The sequence below is a fragment of the Ambystoma mexicanum genome, chromosome 10, assembly GCF_040938575.1.
Source record: "Ambystoma mexicanum isolate Mex_15411 chromosome 10, UKY_AmexF1_1, whole genome shotgun sequence".
Taxonomy (NCBI): domain Eukaryota; kingdom Metazoa; phylum Chordata; class Amphibia; order Caudata; family Ambystomatidae; genus Ambystoma; species Ambystoma mexicanum.
In genome coordinates this window covers 65,230,471-65,250,782 of record NC_090932.1, presented here as the reverse complement: position 1 = coordinate 65,250,782, position 20,312 = coordinate 65,230,471, and the positions used below count along the sequence as shown (strand labels likewise).

Below are 20,312 nucleotides of genomic sequence, written 5' to 3'. Positions count from 1 at the left end.
TCGGCCTGGCTATTGGCGTGGGAGCTATTCTGCACCCCCATCCATGTAATGACGCGCTTCCTCATTTGATAAAAGGACCTAACGGTTCAGCCATATCAGCCCTAGGTTATGTCCTAAGGCCATAATTATGTAGTCATTTTCGTGTCTTCTGTCATAACAATCACATTGACTGAACTGGCCTGCGATCTCTAGCTAAGCAGGCTACCGGAAGGCGTCCCTGTGCATTGGCCCTTGGTAACAGGTTGCTGCTGAGTCACATAGAGAAGTCTTGGAAGTTAAGTCATACCTGCTACGTAGTCGCCATTTGAGAATGATTAAGAATACTTCTAATGTTTTAGTTGTTTGTCCGAGGTTTAAGAATCTAAGGAACAGGCTGTGACTGAGACTCGGAGCAGAAGGCCTATGCTCTACAAATATTATGTTATGTTTTGTTATGTTATACCATGCACCGCTACCATTTGCATGGTCTCCAGGCACTCACGTGCTTCTGTAAGAAAGAGGACGTAGTGGTTTAGAGAGGGAAGTGGGATAGGATAGACATTGTGCTCTTCTGTTGGTGCTTGCAGAACCAGGGGAAACTGGCCTCTGGGTGTGCCGGGTGTCTAAGTGTGCTTTGATTGTGTCCACTGGCTTGTTGTGTCCGATCAGGTAAGGCCCAGGGTCTGGGATTGTTTGTTGTTTGCGTATGTTTGTTGTGGTGGATGTGTGGTTTGTGTGTTTTGTGTGCAGTGCGACTGGCCCTTTTGGGTGTGCATGGTACTTGGGATGTATGTGGGAGAGAAGCAGAGGAGGTTAGTACAGTGGCAAGCTTCAGTGTGTACTATGCTTTCAACACAGGCAGGATTCAGACGGCAGCAGTACCTTGTTCAATAATTCATTACAAGTTGGCTGGTCCGGAATTAACATCCTGGTAATAACGTTTACCGGCATGTTTCCGGACCGGCCAACTACAAATTTGCTGGTAGTGATGGATGATTTACCTCCAGATAACACCTGGAGGTAAATCCGACGCCCTACCACCAAAAACTCCCGATATTACTGGCACAGTAATACCAGTGCAAGTAATACCAGCAAATCCCCCATGGATGCTATGCGACTCCATGGAATGGCGATTTACCGCCCTCATTGGCACTTGTAATCTGCTGGTCATTCCGGCAAACCAAGTGCCGGTAATGGTAATTCTGTTTGCCGATATCCTGGCGGTAATACCACCAGGATACTGGCAAACTCGTAATGAGGCCCACGTCTACACTTAAAATTCAGCTAGATGGAATACATTGGCTAACCTAAAGAATTATTGGGACCCATAATTAAACGCCAACTTTGACCTGTTGCGTTGGGGTTGCATCAGGCCCCAGAGCTTTTCTCAAAGCCTAGGCTAACAGAGCTGGATTTACCCTCCATAGAGTAATAGTACACTGTTATTTACTGTTTAAAATGAGGCAGTCTGCCTTTCCCTTTCCTATGGGAAATCTGGAGCGGGACGCCTCGCCTCCACATCTTGAGTTGCATTATAATATAGCGGCCAAAATGCTCTATCCAGACTTCCGGCGTAATATGCCTTAGTGGACCCGGTGCAGAATGGAGTGGTCTCAGGTTTGTTGCTATAAGATCCCAACTTCTTTTATTGTCCCACTGTCTGCCTTAGAATTTCCCAGGGCTCTTTGGCTGGGCTGATGTGCTTTAGGGCGTACATGGCATTCTCTGACCCTTCTGGGGTCTGTGGCTCTCCATGGACGGATGCATGCAGGAAATGCAGCCAATTAGATTGTGACATATGAAAGGTCAAGGGAGAGGCTTGGAAATATTATTTATGTATTTAAGCCATGCTTATTACCTCATTAGCCAAGTTAAGGGTCATGGTTGTGTTGTGCTTAGGGTTCAAATCATAATATTGATGGTTTGCTATATTTGCTTCATATCAGAGAAGGATAGTTTCACTATCCAAAAATATCCAAAGAGCGAACCACAGAACAATTTTTTGGGGAATTTGGATGAAATCTATGTCAATGTTTCTACATTTTGAATATATCATTGACCTAATGGATAACATACATACATTCAATTGACCGATTTGTAGGATACTGATGAAGGAAAAATATGTATAGCAGAATATCAGAATGTTTCCCCGATTTGTAAGTCACTGAAATGTGTTAAAATGTGGAGACAGAGTGTGTCCTCTCCCAGCTGCCTTTGAACTCCAGCTGGGAAGCAGTACCGATCCTGCTTTCATACAACTTGGTGGAATAGAGGCAGAGCGGGATGCTGTGTCTTCTGCTGTTCTCATCCACGCAGAGACAGGAACATGTTCTGTGTTCCATAATGATGCAAGCTGTTCTTGCATGGGTGGAGAAGCACCCATGTCTCACTCTGGGTGTATGATACTAAACGTGTATGGCTTCACAGAGATCCTGAAATCACCTTAGTGTATGATGTCATCGTTGCGTGGGATGGCCCCTCCATCTGTGATGCCATTGTTGTCATGGATGCTACAGAAAGAAGTTTCAACCTTGCTGTGCAATGCCATGGTTGATTGTGTTGAGAGATAACCACCTGTTATCTTGTGCTTGTGCTGCTATTGGTATGGTCTGAGTGAGACTCTAATATCACCCCATATTTGTCAGGCTCTGTTGTAGAGGTTCAGAGAGACCCTGATGTCTGCCAGGGTGTATGAAGTCACTGTCACATGTGGTGAGTGAGATCCTCTTGTCCCCTTTGGTGTGCTGGGACGCTTGGCATGTGTTGAGAGAAAGAGAGCTTGGTGCCATCCTGGTTGGTGATACTTTATTTGTATTGTAGGTGAGTGATACCCCATGTCCTCATCCGTGGTATTCCTTAGGGCAGAGGGGAAACGTCGAATAAGTCTGTAAAAAGAAATCCTGAATGGGAGATTTGGGTAAAATTTCGGCCTGTTCGAAAATTCCGAAAGGCTGAAAAGTTCAACCAAATCCCCCATTCAATGGCAAGGGCTGCAGGGGCAGCAGGGTTGTCCCCCACACCCTTGTTCGCTCTACAGTGAATGGGGGTTGAGCAGGTGACCCCCGCAGCCGATCCCGTACGAGGTAAAAATAAAACAAAAATAAAAAAGGAAAGGACCCTTCGGCGCCGGTTCCCGATCACAGAAGTGAAAGGGAACAGGCGTTGCAGGGATACAGCCAGTCGGCAGCACACAGCGAAGTGTAACGCCGCAAGGAAAGTAGGGGGTGGAGGTGTGGGTGGGGTTGGAAGCCAGTGGCTGCAATGTTCAGGGGAGAGATGCCCAAACGTTTTCGGAAAAATACCTTTCGGTCTTTTCTCCCTCAAACATTTCCGCCACGTGAATACCTTTCGGTCTTTTCTCCCGCAAACATTTCCGCCACGTGCTCCCAAACCCAATCCGGATAGAGGTACATCATTGTGTGAGGGGTGTATCTTCGGGGACAGTGATAAGGTGCAAACGTACAACATTATGTTTGCCACTTTGCTGCAGGAAAGTGACTCCAGGAAGTGATGCAAATGTTGCTTATTTTTCCGAATCAAAGATGGCATGAATGGAAATGATCTTGTCTAGCGCCCTTCTGTCACTATTGGTGGCCTGACTGTGTGTTGCCCTGTAAGAGAAAGGGAGGGACATTAATGGGGCAGTGGTATGGTAGAGGCGGATGAAACCTGAGGTATGGCTGGCTGCAGGTTAATGTGCTAATGGCTAGGCCTCTGTCGGCTTTCTGTGGGGAGGGTTTAGTGTCTATAGTCTAAGGTGCTAGGAGGGTGTGATCGGGCTAAAGAGAATAGCTCTGTCATGGTTTGTGCTAATGGTTAGGCCTCTGTCGGCTTTCTGTGGGGAGGGTTTAGTGTCTGTAGTGTAAGGTGCTAGGAGGGTGTGATCGGGCTAAAGAGAATAGCTGTGTCATGGTTTGGTTAGTGTTAATGTGCTAATGGCTAGTCCTCTGTCGGCTTTCTGTGGGGAGGGTTTAGTGTCTGTAGTCTAAGGTGCTAGCAGGGTGTGATCGGGCTAAAGAGAATAGCTCTGTCATGGTTTGTACTAATGGTTAGGCCTCTGTCGGCTTTCTGTGGGGAGGGTTTAGTGTCTGTAGTGTAAGCTGCTAGGAGGGTGTGATCGGGCTAAAGAGAATAGCTCTGTCATGGTTTGGTTAGTGTTAATGTGCTAATGGTTAGGCCTCTGTCGGCTTTCTGTGGGGAGGGTTTAGTGTCTGTAGTGTAAGGTGCTAGGAGATCGTAGAGGGGAGTCCCTCTCCTCTCTCTCTACCTCTCTCTCTGTCTCTCTTCGTCTTCCTCTCTCTCTCTTCCTCTCTCTCTCCTCCTCTCTCTACCTCTCTCTCTGTCTCTCTTCCTCTTCCTCTCTTTCTCTCTCTCTTCCTCTCTCTCTCCTCCTCTCTCTACCTCTCTCTCTGTCTCTCTTCCTCTTCCTCTCTTTCTCTCTCTCTTCCTCTCTCTCTCCTCCTCTCTCTACATCTCTCTCTTTCTCTCTTTCTCAGTCTCAGATAGATAGATTGCATCCCACGTGCAACATAACCTGCATATGCACGTTGGCAGATGAGGGCAAGGGGCAGTCAGGAAAGACCACACGTTGTCAGGGGTAACAGGAGGCATTAACGTTTGGTTCAGAGAAAGGGCTACATGAAATTTGAGGACCACAGTCACAATGTCACCTTCCTTAGTATATTGGTTTGTGAAGGTTCACGGCTGACAGATGTCTGAAGCCTAACTCTAACATGCTCAGGTTCTGTTGTGTGAGTAGTGTCCTTTGAGGGCAGGGCCCAGCAAGGCAGGGCAAGGTGGCACTTGTCAGGCAGTTGGTGCAGGGGTCAGAATCCCTGCCCCTTTCTCGCTGAGGTCCACCCTGTTGTATCTCTTAAGCCCCAAACACATGACACAGTTCAAAATTAAATGAAGCGCTACTACCCCACACCTCCAACAGCCACAATACAACAGGGTTTGATTTAGGCAGCACCGGTGCTTTGGTATCAGTGTGATGCTGTCACCCTGCAGGGGGTTCTACATGATGAAATGAGGAGAAGAACAGATAGAAAGTAGAGTGTGGATTCCTCAAACATACAGCACCTAGGCCTGAAAGGGTGTGTGGCAGCTGCAGTACAGCGAACAGCATTATGCAGTGACAGAAAGGGTATTTGGGTGTTGAGGGTGTAGGTGAGCTTTCCAATAACACTGCAGTCTTGCATTTGTAGTCCCTTTGGGTCCTAGCTAGAGAAGGGGATGTGGCCAATTTCCTTACAACCCTTAGTTCCACAACTAAATGATGGAACCAGGGCAAAGGCAGCCATGCTTTACTCCTCCAGATTGTAAGGGCCGTCCTTCCAATGGTAGAGGGTGTCTGTCAGGGATTCGCACATGCATAAGGTGTGAGCTGTTCACCACAAGGGTCTCCTGGTGCCAGGAAGATATGGCCTTTCTGGAATACATGCTGACTGAAATGTGCCCTGGCATTTAACACGTGTACACACGCCTGGGAAAGAATGTCATAGACTCTGCTTGTGTAGTTTTGAACATGTTCCGTGGGGTGCCTGCACTCTGCTTGGAGGGGGATAGCTCTGATGTCTAAAGCTTTCCGCAGAAGCAGCCCCAGCACCTAACTGAATTTCTCTTGAGCATAATGTTATGAACAGTCTTCTATTACCATCGTGTGGCGAAAACCTGAAGTGCGTTTAGCTTAAAAAACCTTTCGCTGAGTCCCATTAAACTGTTAAATAAAATATCCTGTTGGACTAGGTGTAATGCAGCGTGTTGTGTGTGCCACATAAGGGGCCAATTGTATGGTACTTTCAAGATTTTTTATTTACTTGGAAAAACCATTCATAATTGGTTGGTGGTTGATGTCCCCTATGACTTGGTATTGTTCTATGAACAATGTCAACAATCTGCTTAACTCCGCCCCTCACCGTTTTTCCCCTCTGTGACTTGTAAAGTGCTCTGTTGCTTCTCAAACCTCCACACTCAATACATATCATAGTAATAATAATAATAATAATAATAATAATAATAATAATAATAATAATAATAATATTAATAATACAAATGCAAAATATTCTTTTTTTTCAAATTTATATAGCCAAGTGCTTGTGTTTCCATTGTGGAGCATACATCCTGTCTCTTGGCCTGCAGGGGAGACTAAAAGGGGTGCATTCGCATCATCCAAATCATGGTTCTATGTCATTTCATCGATGGGTAAAATTTTGATGGTTTTTTTGCGAATATTGTTTCCCAAAAAAACTCATAGAAATTGTTTCTTTTTTATTTTTGAGGCGGATCCCTCTAACCTCCCATCCCCTATTGTTTTTTACCTATTCCCGACCACCTCCACCCCTTATATATACTTTTCCAACCCCCAGCCCGAACCCCCCCTATATATTGAGTTTTTTTCGGTAAAATGTACTCGGAATAAAACCCATAGACATTTCACCCATCGATGAAAGAATGCTATACTGGACTGGGTACCATGCTCACTGTAAAACATTGCAAAATACATTCTACCTACAGAAAGTGAATTACCTTCCATTTTACACATAATAACAATATTACAACAGTACCAAGGTTCCTTTGTCGTTATTTTGCATAGCATAATAACAGTATTGACATATCATTCATTTAATATACCTGGGGTCAGATTGGCTATAGAAACCCTACAGGTTTTATTATTATTATTATATTCATTGAGGGTAGACTTAGCTTCGGGAAGCAATGGAGCGCTTTACAATCATAGGGGGGAAACACAGTGAGGGAAGTAGAGAAAACGGGAGCAGAAGCTAACGGGAGGGTGGGCAATTGGCAGCATGGGGCAAGACAGTGGGGAGCAAGATCACTGAGTCTCGGGTAGGGTGGGGAGTGCAGGGTGTGTGGACCTACGTGTTGGGGAGAAGCCATTCCTTGAAAAGGAAGATCTTAGGCTCTTTCCTGAACTGTAGAAGTGATGGGATAAGATTGATCTTGATGGGGAGGAGGTTCCAGAGTCTTGAAGCATAGACAGAGAAGGTCTGTCTTCTGCTTCTTTCCTTCCTGCACTGTAGTAGTTAAAGTCTGACTTCTGGTGGATGTCAGGCCTCCGGAGATGCTGAGTTTGTCAGTACAGTATCTTGGGGACATCAGGATGACAGTCGTGTACACGATGCAAGGATTTGAAGATGATACAGGCTGGCGTGACACATGCTTATTCGGGGTTGCAATATAATTCATTACTTTTGAGATTGGAGCACGCTAGAATGCATGCTGCCTCTTTCAATGAGTGTTAAATGCTGTGTCTGCCTTTAGAAAGTATACTTACTGTGGCATTTATACTGTTTAGCAGGGTAGTGCGTACATCCGAGCCAGGACTGCCAATGCTGGATCCAGTGTGTCCTATTAGAGTAATCTTGATATCCACTTGCCGCGTAGGGATCTCTGTGGACAGACATATTGATAATGTTCATTATAGTCACTACCAGAGTTTCTCATCAAAGTTACCTTTTCTTGAATTTACTAATCTGTGCAAAACGTGGGCAACTAAGATTATTTCTGGTCTGGTCAGTACATTTACACTCCCAGATGGAATTTCACAAAATGTCCCAAACAACATCAGAGTGCACTGTCAATCAGGGTCAATGCCTTTAGCCTCACACCATTACCGTTTTCATATCAGAGTCTAACATTTTGCATAGCACCCTGAGGTTTGTGAAAACACCCCCAGAGTTCCGAAATCAATGACTGCTTGTTTTATGTCTTCTTAAAAGGGGCCAGGGGTGTTGCTAGGTCTGGAAAAGATCACGGGCAACATAATGTTGGGACTGGCAGGATTCGGGGCTAGCTATAGCCTTTTGGTTGTAGTCCCTGAGCTTCTATCTGGGGCTACAACCAAAAGACCCGGGGCTATAGCCCCTTCAGCCCCCCTTAGTAGCACCTCTGAATGGGGCGATGATCCATCTGATACCAAGAGCAAGCCGGTGGGCGATAGCTAGGTGACATACCTAAGAGCATGTGATATTGTCGGTTCCATGTCATTTCATCGCGGGATGTTTTTTCGCAGGGTTTTTTTCCGCTGATTTTTTGTTTAAACTCATCGCATTTTTATTTTTTTTATTTGTGGGAGGTGTTCCCCCCAAAACCACATCCCCTTTAATTTTTTATATATTCCCGAACACACACACCCTATTTATATATTTTTCTAACCCCCCTCTAAAAAATTTGATGAGTTTTTTTCGGCAAAAAATGTGCGGTAAAATACCCCACGCAAAAAACGTCCCACGATGAAAGGACGTCATACCGATATTGCCATGTTGCAAGAAACATGATTACAGGACAAGCTCACCCTGCAGGGCTAGCAACGCTAGACTTTAAAGGCAACTGAAAGTAGCACAGGACACCATAAGGGAGATCCGCTAACATCGGTATGCACATTGATCACATTTAAAGTCGAGAACATAGCTCCAGAGTCCAAATGTCTGATAGCCCTGTCACTCATTGGATAACTTTCTATTGTGCACTTGGTTAAATACAAACCTTAGACACAGCAATTACACAGGCAAAAAGAAATTATACATACTTACAATACATACATACATACAATACGTTAAAATACGATACATCCATACAATCGATTAAAAAGAGAACAAGGCCAACATATATTAAAATGCAAATTAACTTCATACAAAGGATGCAATTATCATTCTATACAATAAAACCTCTACCTACCCATTACTGTACAGCAATCACAAATGACATAGCAGCTATCATCTTTCCATGTATAAAGCTCTGCTGTAGTGATGACCAGAGACTCCAGTGAGAAAATCGTACTCCAGAACTGGCCCGGTCCAATATTTTCTAATCTATTCACAAAAGACTTGTATGCCCTTATCCAATTAGCAATCAAAAGTGGCATTTGGTTAAAACATTCCGTATAGTTTCGATCTTCTTGACATATATGTTCATAGGGAATATTCTTCCAGGCCCCCGGAACCGCTTTAGTTTGCAGCTGGTTAATTCTCATGCAGAGACTAAAATCTCTAATCCTTCTGTTATTAAACTTTATCTAATAGTCAAAAGGAAATGGGAATCGAAATCCCTGAATGGCATATTCAGACAACTTTCTTTTACTGGCTACCTTTGATGTCAGCTGCTTTCTATCCCATAAACCTGTTTTGTATTGCATTACCTTGATGGCCTCAGATAGAATAAGGGGATAAACTCAATTTGAGCAAATAAACTGCAAATCTCAACTTCCCAAATGCCAAATATTTTAGATTGAATCGTTGTCTAACTTTAGTATTTTAGCTTCAACAAAAGCATGCAATAGATCAGTAAATCAGGATCTAATCTATAGTTAATAGGTACACTTAAATAGATATAGGCCCTGGTTATGAGTTTGCAGGTCTCTGTCACTGCCGCCCAGACTCCATTGGATGGGATTTACTGAATCGACGGCACCATTAGTAACTGTGCCGGTGATTCGGGCAATTATTTGCCGGTAGGGGCCTGAATTCCGTAGCCTCCACCAGCAAATTTGAAGAGTCCTCGTCTGGTAAACATACCAGAGCTGGAAATACCGTCATTTTTACAGGACCGGCACACTTGTAATGATGCCTAGAGTCATGTACTACCTCAATGGGGATGTCACCTATTTTCCAAACAAACCCCAAATCTTTCTTTCTTTTTTTGCCTATAAGCATAATCTTGGTTTTAGCCACATTTGTTGCAAGGCCATTATCTCGGGAGTATTTACAGTAGTCTCTAGCCTCCTTTTGCAATCCTATTGCCGTTTTATCCATTACTAAAGTTTCGTTGGCATAGTAGAGCCAGGCCACTGTTTATACACGCTGAATCTAAATACAAGAAATCATTTATTTTCAAAGGAGAAAAATATACTACAAAGCGGTGGGAACTCCTGGATGATGCAGTGGCTTCAAACATTGTTAAACTCTCTTGGAGACTGTTTGCCAAGGGGCATGATGAAGAGCGGGGGGTGGGGGGAGCGGGGTCTGGGTGTGTGTGAATATTTGTAATGCAATTCCAGCCAGCAAATGGATGGCCCAGTACCAGAAGATGTGGTGAGCAATATCAACTTCTCACAGATATGATATGATATGGTATATGATATAGCATATATTACGCGCCTGTACACAAGTGTTTCTAGGTAGGCGCGACAAAACAACGATCTTACTGGGCCATGTGTCATTCAGATTGCACAAGTGCAGGGAAGTGGAAGGGGAGAAGTGCCGGGAGGGGGGGTGCAGGTAATTCAGTAAGTGCAGCCAGCGGCTGGCTCATAAGTGCAGAGCGAGCTCAGGAAGACCATAGCTGCTCTTAAAGTGGTCAAAGCCCCAAGCCCTGGTGGCCTGACCCCAGACATCTGCCTGTGGCTCAATGAATGGTGGGAGCCTGTTTTGATGAAAGTGTTTGAAGCAATTTGCTACTCGGGAGTCCTCCCTGTGTCATGGAAACATAGCCTCATGGTATCAATGTTTCAAAAGAGATGTATTAGTGACCCACTGTCAGGGATGGCTGGAGTAGTAATCAGGAAGAGTTTGGCTGGAGTAGTAATCAGGAAGAGTTTGTACATAGAATTAACATTGTGGTTGCCCAAGTCAAGATGGAGAGAAAGAAAATTAAGCTGATTGGTTAAAGGAACAATAGTATGTTTGGTTTGTCTGATTGGAGGATAGGATAATGGGTTGAATTCCTGGGAGGTGAGCAAGATTCTAAACTGCCTTTCATCCATAGTAACTCAGTGGCTGGTTGTGTATTAGTTAAGCTCCTTAAGTACGGCCTTTCAGAGTTCAGAAGATTTACCAAAGAAGTAAGAAAATCGTTTGCTGAGCCAGAATGAACTAGAAGACATCAGGTGGTATCGTTCTTTTTAAAAGCTAAAAGATTTTCCCTGTGAACTTTCATCTTTCCGCGTGACGTCAGTAACGTTGTTATGGGAGTGCACGGGTATTCTGAGCGATAGAGCGCGTGTCTAAATAAATAGCACGAGTGGTTTTTGAGCGCGTGCACATTTTTAACGTGAGAGACGTTGCGTAAGAAAGCGCGTGTTGGGTTGCGATAGAGTGCGAGTCCATTTTTTAACTAAGCGCGAGTAGTTTTGAACGCGTGTACAATTTTTACGTGAGTGACGTTGCGTATAACCACGTGTGTTTGGTAGCTATAGAGCGCAAGTCCATTTTACTTAGCGCGAGTTGTTTTTTAGCGCACGTACTCTTGTTTTCACACGTGCGTGTATTTGTTAATATGCGCGGGTGAATTTTATACGCAAGGACAATTTTTCACGTCTTGTGATTTCGCGTGTTTATCGCAAACGCGTATCAAGAAAAGAAACTATGCGTTTGTATTGATAAAAAGAAAAAGGTTCACACGCAGAAGGAGAGCAGCATTCAAGAAAGTTTATGAGTTTCTATTTAATGTAATTTTCATGCAAAAGGAATTCAATTCTTCAAACAAAGACTGCATTTCACAAAAGCTTTTAAAACTCAAACTTCATAGAGTTAAATGAACTTAAAGAGCAAAGAAGACTATCTAAATCTGTAAGGTGCTTGCACGGGTCATTACTTTAGGATTCTAAAGAGACTTGAATGGCTTGAGACTATATGCACTAAGCACTATAATTGTTTACAAGATATTCCATACAGATAATTAACCTCTAAGTCTTATAATGAGGTTTAAGAGGTAATGAGTTTATTTTAAAATATTTTAGAAAATAAGTTTATATTAATATATAAGTAACCAAGTGTATTTGTTTACTACAGATACCAGAGCCTACCAGACGGTTTCAGGGCTGCAGTGTCTCAGTTGTTATTTTCTCCAAATTCCCCTTTCCCTTTCTTGGGGTTCTCAGCTCAGCTTATACTTAAGGGTTGAGAGGTGAACTCCTGGTGAGGGTCTGTGGGGCCAGCATCAGCTCCTGTGGAATTCAGTCAAGCCGGAGCCTGACACCCACATTGCTACAGACCCATTTCACTTCTGGATTCATCGTATAATGCTTGCTATCCAGACTAGAGGAATGGGTCTGACACAGTTCTTTTTTTAAACCTTACCAGGCCGGGTTTAGAAGTGGGTTCAGCACAGTGGATCAGTGTTTCACCCTCAATACAATAATAGAAAAGAATGGTAAGTTAAGAGGCGGACGTGTATATGCAGCCTTTTTATATCTGGAAAAGGCCTTCACTTTGGTTGATCGAAAAGACCCTTTGGAATAAATTAGACTCCACTGGAGTCCCAAAAGGTCCCCTGAACTGGCGAAACTATGCTACAGTGATAGAGCAGTGTCGGCGCGTCTGTCGAGGAATGGAAACTATACGTGTCCTTCCCCACTAACACAGGGGTGCAGTAGGGCTGCCCGCGGGCCCCACTAGTGTTTATCAGATTTTGATCCAAAGCTGCAGGAAGAAAAGTCTGCCCTTCGCAATTGAACTCACTTCCGCATAGTGTCCCCTTATACGCAGATGACAACGCAATCGCTGATTTGACCCCGACAGGTTAACAAGAGCTTTTGTATGTTGAAGAACATCTGGGAAAACGCAGGACGAAAATAAACAAAATCAAAATATTGGTATAAGTGGTATAAGGCAGGTATCCGACTGTGGAAGACCTAGTTGAACGACAAAGATGTAAGCGCTGCGGTACAATAGGTAGCTTGAAGAAAGAAATTAAAACAAAAGTGATTAAAATGGGAAAAGCTGTGGAGATCCAAAATATGAATAAGCTACCCTAGCTAACACTATAGACAGATTGTCAGGCATACCAATCAAGGGACATTGCCAGAATCAGGTCTCCAGCCTGGTGGTTGCTGCTTGGTAGACTACCCCTAAATGTGGCAGTGACGGTATTGCCACCGCATTTAAGGGCTGGCCAAATCACGAGTTGAGTGGAAAATTACATTTTTTCCTCCAGCTTTTTGCAGGAGTTAAAAATGACAATTTTCCGGCCGCTTTCTGATGTTTTCAGCATTATTACTGCCAGCACAAATACCGCTGGCGGCAATACCGCGCCCCAACCCCACTGCGCCCGATGCTTCCAATGGGGATATACCGCCCCCCGCAACTCATGATCTGGTGCAAATTACATCGTTTTGCAGCAGCGCTATTAACGTTGGGCAGTATCCCGGCGGTATTATCACTGGGATACCACCCATTCATGAATGTATTGCCTCTGAGTAAAGGTGCAAGATAAAGCAATGGGAAAGCTTATTGTCCTCGTGCAATGGGGTTGGGAAATACCATTCATTTTCTTGTAATGTGACCTAGATTTTTAGACCATTGCAGACTCTGGTTTAGGCCTTATTTTAGGGCAATGGAATAAGGGCTGGCTTAAGAGCGATTCCCCAATATGATGAATACTTGGATTTTGTATATTGTCTGGCCGAGTTTCCTAAAGGGGCCTTCCTTTTACAGGGATTTCATTTTATGCCATGAGGGTTTTATAGAGTTCTCTCTGCGGTCATTTTTTTTGTAAATGGATTAATCTGAATAAACAGATTTGAATTGAATCGATCGGGCACTCACACCTGCCTTTGAGGGTCAGGACATGCCCCAGAAGCCCCAGCAATCTGCGCAGGGCCCCCATCAAGATGTCCTGCAGCAAGCAGTTCACATTCCCCATCCAAGATGGCTGCCAGATTCTCAGTCTGTCATCTACCAAACACAAGCCTGGTTTCAGATTTGAATGTGGGTTTCAAAAAACTGTTTTCAAAGCCATCAGAAACGACCTCTTACGTTTGTACCCACTTTTTTCCTTTTGCATTTTAAATAATAAAACGATTTTCACTAGGGGAAGGTCGTGCATAGGTCAAGCTGCCAACCTCTCAATCAAGGTTAGAATCAATTCTTTCAGTGTTTCGTGCAGTACGTTTTTGGAATTCCCAATGCCATCGTTTTTTGGAGGTCTATTATTTTGTCTCCATTTACAAATCTGCACCAAACATTAGCAACTAACATTATCTCTGGTCAGTTTGATGCCTTGTTGCCAATTAATGATTATGATAATGAGCTGTTATTTATATGTCGTTTACGCCTGTTACCATTTACCATTTAATTTGGAGTGGGCAGTTAGAGCAGCTCCCCACTTGTGCTAAGAAAAGGAACAGCCCAATTCACAAAGGGGATCAGAAGTCGTGTCTTGGATGCACTCATTCAAGTGCCCTTTCCCCCCATTGCACATTTGGGCAAATAAGAGGTTGTTTGTGGGCATTTAAAAGCGCATCCAGAATTAAATGCGTAAAAATGAGGATCACCTCATTTTTGGGAACTGGCACAGGGGAGGCACAAATTATGGCAGGGTTTTTTCTCACATGGTCATGTTTTTCTTTTTAAGTGTGACAGCCATAGTTTAAATCAAGGCTTTCACACTACCATTCCCCCCTCCCCCCCATCATTTCACAGTCACTGTCCTGTTATGGGCACGTCTTCGTGAACTGCATGAAACCATGTGGTTGCTGGGAGCCTGTTATTCATTAGTTCAAGTTTGGTGCATAGGGGGAGGGTAATGCAAAGAGAGATTGCATAATGTGCGGTGCCCTGGAGCCATGCTTGCTGGCCTATTAGGCACCATGTTGGACACGACACCCTCACAATTTACATACAAATCACGTGCAGTCCTAAGCTTTTAACATTCAAATACAATGGGCAACTTGGAACAGAATAAATATATACATAGAGCGAGAGATATACCTGTCACCGGAGGGTCTTCCCTATTCCCCAAATGTAAAAAGCTCATGAAACAATGTCCCCAATCTGTGACACCACCCCACACTGGTGACAGCACAGTGAACAGTAAATTATATATATACCTGTTATGACAAAAAGAAAAGCCTTTTTTAGCCACAGTCTCAAAGCTAGTGTTTAAGAATGGCATGCCTTTACCTGGTGCCACAGAGATCAACATATAGGTGCAATGTTTTATTAACCAAACTTTCATAGTTTCCATAGGTAAATGTCTAAGGGCCTCATCGGGAGATGGGTGGTGCGGCAAAGATGCAGCGGTAATGCTATTCATTTGTTAAATTGTATTGTTTTTTATCAGTGAATCCTGATTTGCTACAACTTCCGAATATAATACTTACCCCCAATATAGCCACATTTGTTTTTGTGTTCGCCAATGTTCGCGAATGTTTGACGTCACTGCACACTTTCTGGACAGTGTCACGTCACCTCACACACGTGTGGCATGAGGATGTGTTTGCGAATGCGTCTGTGCTTCATGAAACTACATTTCCATCTGATCTATGAAGTTGTAAATTGAAAATGTACCCTTGCACATCTCCTACACCTATTTTTACTGATTATCCATGTGCAATCTAGGACACACCACATGCTTGGAAGAATATTAGCAGAACTGCTATTTATCTTAAAAAATGTCATCAGCTATTGCCATCCCTCCTCCCCGGGAGCCACCACCACTACCACCAGCTGGAGAGCTTAGACAACGGAAGAAGTGCAATAATTCAGAAAACAATCAAGGGGACCAGGAAGACAATCAAGCGGACCAGGAAGATGAGGTAGAGGAAATGCCTACCTCTAGCACCCAGAGAGAATCATGGGTGTGTCAGTTCTTTACCACCATTGGGGAAGAACCAAAGGCTAAAGGTACCAGGGTAAAATGTACTGAGTGCAGTCGCAAACAAATTGGGCAATACTCCTACGGGACCACCTCCATGCTCCGTCACATCATATCCAACCACTGCACTGATCTGAGAAAGGCTGTTCCTTTCTCAGGAAGTAGTAGGCTGCATTTCTTTACCTCATCTTCCTCAACCAATTCTGCCACCAGACAGGCTACTCCTGTGGGGCACAATATCCCACTGTGATGAAGCAGAGGAGGATAAGCTTATCAGAGCCAATTAAATAATTAAATCCCTCGTATGTACTGATGGAGTGATGTCATAAAGGGACTTGATTGGAGGGCCTTCTCTTCATGACATGAGAGTGGACCAATGAGATATGAGCTGAAGCTTACAAAGGTGCTCTTCTTTAATACTGGACTTTTATGTTTGGTTTTGGTTCTTTGTAGATGGCAGAAAAGACGAAGGAAGAAAGCGTGCCCTCTGAAGAAGAGATAGTTTATGAGTGGGCGTATTGATAAAAGGCGGCCAAGAGTTAAGACGAGATCCGCTCCTGTTGAGCCTCTCGTGAAATTGTTGCTAAGTTTATTCGAGTAGAAATTAGAAGTATGGAGAAGATTAGTGCGGAATACCCAAGATGTCGATAGGAGGGTTGAGTGGACTTCGAGACGTTATCCAAACAGCTGAACTATTGAAAACAAAGGAGGAAGCCTGTCAGATCAGCTGTAAGATCTGACGAAGCTCTGGGAGGTTTCTCCTTCAGTCGAAGAAACTGGCGTGAGCGAGCTGTCAGTGCCAGAGGGTCCGCTGTGAAGAGACGTGGAGCGCAGCGCCTAGGTAGCCCCCATCGTTGCGGGGGCGGGGCTACAGGAGCAGCTTCGGCCGGCGCTGCACAGCGAGGCATTTCAGACGGGAGCCGAACCAGACTCTGAGCGAGAAGGGAAGGTAACCGCCGGTTACGCTACAGTGGATCGGAAAAGAGAAAAACGAATGAACGGTGAGATGATATTTATCGTATGAAAGAAACCTTCAAAGGGAAAGTCTTTGCGCATGAAAGAGAAGCTGAAAGGGGTCAAGTAAGAGACGAAGAGAGTGATGTGTATAAGTTATGCTACGAATTCCACCAAGACGAACCGCTATTGAGAATCGAACTGGATGGCAAGAGACATTAACCCTACAATCACCACCTCATAAGAGGATAGAAGGGAAAAACTGTGGGAAAGCTAAGATCGTGGATGGACTCTTACTAGAAGTGCCTGAACTCGAAGGGTAGCATAAAGCCATAAAAAGCACTTCTGCCATGTTAAAGGATAGAGACTAAACATAATAAGAGTAGGGAGAGACTGGTGGACAAGATACAAAGATAAAGAAGGCCAAAGAATTGTTGAATAGCTGGTTATACATTATAACTCAAAGGGCCTCATCACGAGTCTGGCGGTAACCCTTAAATGCGGCAGTAGCGCTATTACTCCTGCATTTAAGGGTCCGCCAGATCATGGCTTTGGCGGATTTCCTCCCCAGCTCTCAGCTGGGGAGAAATCCGCGGCAAAATTGCTGATTTTCGGCGCGATTACCGCCGGTGGGAAATCTGCCGGCGGTAATAGTGCGAATTTTCCCCATTGGGCCCAATGGGGAATGAGGAATTCCCGAATGGGCCCAATGGGGAATGGGCAATAACCCTTCTGCCAAACCCGTGATCCGGCACTAATAGTGCCGGGGGGTTTGGCGGTAGGGCTATTAGCGCCGGAGCTAACAGCGCCGGCGTTACCGCCCAACTCGTGATGAGGCCTTTAGTCTAATAAAGAAAGTTCAAACCAATTTGAGTGCTGAGTGTTCTATTTCCACATGCTCTATCACACCCACCAGCTATTTGCAAGCTATAAAAGAGGCTGTTGATCCATATCTTTCAACAACTGTACACTGTATATACTGCAACGCACCACTCGGCAGAGGGGAGCAGTTTCGAAGTGCTTCCCAGGCTGCAATCAAGGAGCATGAGAAACAGTACCCCCTACCTTATACTTAATGCACACCCAACATCTTCCCCTGTTCACCTGCCCCTCCATAGCTGTGCTTTCTGCCCCTTCCCATACGTCCCTCCCCACCTTACTTCCTGGCCTCTCCTGAAAAAATAAAAAATAAAACAATTCAAATAAACACACAAATAAAATGTTCCTTTAGGAACCACCTTTCACAGTTAAAAAATAGAAGTAAAAAGCCCATAAGCTAATAGTCTCCATCTACTTTAAATGTTTCAGTAAAGTAGTTAGACTCAATAAGATTCTCCAACATTCCCATCAGCATTTTTTACTATACTAATGGAAATAATAGTACACTGGAGAAAAAGAACAAAACACAGAAGCTATTTTCTGTCCCAAATACTTTTCTCTAGCATACAATAAGGACCATAATTCATGGCCCTTTATGACTATCTGCAATCCCCTCTCTAGGCCATGCTTTATTAAAAATCCATATTGCACATGCACACCATCGTACAAGACAGCCCTTCTACTTTATTTACTGTTATGTTTGCACCACTCCCTCATTGCCTGATTTAAAACAATCACACATATATCCACCAATTAGTTTAAAACAACTCTACAGTTAAACCTATCACTATATTAAACTTCCAAACACCAACTGCCACTTAAAAATGTTGTACAAATCTTTTCCATATCTGTTTCCATTACTTATCCAAGGAAATTGTACACACTGCTGCTACAAATGCACATATGCATTGTGCAGTAAAAGAAGTGCATGATTGGAAAGAGCAGTATGGATTACCATGTGCTCATAGAAGCCCAGAAGGAAAGTACCAAGACATGCCAAAGTGGGAATCCACTAACTACCTGCTGGGACAAAGGAGTCCCTAGGGTGTGGTGCACATCCACCAGACGGTACACCCACAAGGGCAGTGCTGAATGGTGGAGGGGTGTACTGGTATCGACTAGATATAGGGCCTGGAACCTGTGACATTTATGAGGGACCAAGCCACCAGTATCAGTGGCAGTGGTATGAGTTTGCAAGGAAGGTATTAAGTAAAATAGGAACACAAAAGCACAGTTTTGAGAAGTTTTCGGAACTTAAGGAAGTCCAGCTCAAGTAGAAAAGAAGCAGGAAGGCTGTTCTAAAGAGAGGCACCGGCCGAAGACACAGACATGCCTCCTGCTCTCTGTTTCAAACAGTGTTTCACAAGCAGAGTATTAGAGTTACAGCAGTGGAGAGCTGTAGCTGTGCAGTATTTAGGGAAACAAAGTTGGGCATATTATAGTCCTTGCAATTAGCAGGATCCAATGTGCACATTTTCAGGCTGCACCAATACCATCCCTGGGCTTCAGGCCAAGTATCAGTCTTGCAGCCCTATTCTATATTAGCCAATGGGGGTATAGACAACAAATGGGGAGGTTATGGAAGAGGCTGTTGCAGTAGTTCAGTCTACACAGTAGCAGGGCTCTACAGACGTTGAGCTTCTGGCAGACGGTATGGAATGGTACAATGCCTGTAGGGAGGTCAACCTCAAACCATTGGCTTTCTTTGCAAGCTCCAAAATGTAAGGAGTAAAAGAGAGAAATGATTTTAAAGATAAGTCCAACGTGTTTGGCCTCACAGAATGGTAAGTGTAGACGGTCCAAAGACAGTAGCCATAGAGTAGATGAAAAACAGGGAAAAGGTGTCAAGCAAGATCTCTGTCTTACTGGCATTGAGACAGCTATTTTTAGCCTCACACAATGCCTCAATGGCGGTCAGACAATCAGGGATAAAAAAACTAGGACAACACATTAGTTAGGGGAAGTTTAAGGAAAGCTGTGTGTCATTTACATAACACTGGAAACGAGAAAAGAGGAAATACATCAGGTGAGCTACAGGGAGGAAATAGATATGTAATTACCTCAATGATAGGATAAAACCCTGGGGTACTCTGCAAGTACACAGTGAGGTCGTGGAGTACAAGCAGCCCAGTTGCAGCTGAGAAAGGTGGTTAGTGAGGAAAACAGATCAGCTAGTACAGTGCCCGGTCCATGATGCTAAAGGTATCATGTAACCATTTGGTAAGGATACAATGGTTCACCGTATGAAAGGTGGATGAGACATAAAGGAGCCCCTGCCACACCCACTGTTAGGGAGAATTCTCCAAAATGTGCAAATTCCCTTCTACCTTAGAGACCTCCAGCTGTTTTGCTGGACTTTAGGACTTTTTAATTTTCATCATGGATAGAGTGAGACCTTTTTCCCACTCTCACTTGTTTGTTTGTTTGTTTGTTTGTTTATTTGATATAGCGCAAAAACCAAAACCCTCAGGTAGCTGGGAGCGAACATTACAAGAATACTTGAGAAACTTAGTGACAAAGCAATGCACAAATACTTAAAATCTTAGTTATAAGAGTATGAGGATGCAGACAGTGAAATAATATGCAGATGAAACAACCGTTGGTAGTGTCTAAGATGGTGCCAAAATGAGATTTTGAGACATAGGCAGATGGAAACCAAGGTATACATTTAGCAGTGGCGAGGCATAGTAGTAAGGGGCATTACAGTAGGTGAAGGACGTATGGGAAAAGAGGTGGTCAGGTTTAAGTATTGTTAGTTCATAGCCAGGTGATGACTTTCCATCTGAAGCTGGGGTAGGGTTGGTCAGTTCTGAGATCTAAGGGGAGTCCATTCCAAGATTGGGCAGCTATGAGCGGGAAGCTGGAGCCACCAGCTGAACTCCTTTTATATCTGGGAACCACTAGAGTGTGGGCATTGGTCATTCTCGTGCGTCGGTCAGAGGTTC

At 44.1% G+C, this 20,312-nt stretch overlaps 1 protein-coding gene across 4 annotated transcripts in view; it reads right to left on the bottom strand.

The window, feature by feature from the left end:
• Positions 1-20,312, bottom strand: part of LOC138491152 (uncharacterized) — a 648,478-nt gene that overhangs the window by 307,501 nt on the left and 320,665 nt on the right. For all 4 annotated transcript variants that reach the window (XM_069617509.1, XM_069617512.1, XM_069617510.1 and 1 more), the window contains one exon: positions 7,277-7,392. In XM_069617509.1, the coding sequence (XP_069473610.1) occupies positions 7,277-7,392 (116 nt within the window). The remainder of the gene's footprint in view (positions 1-7,276; positions 7,393-20,312) is intronic.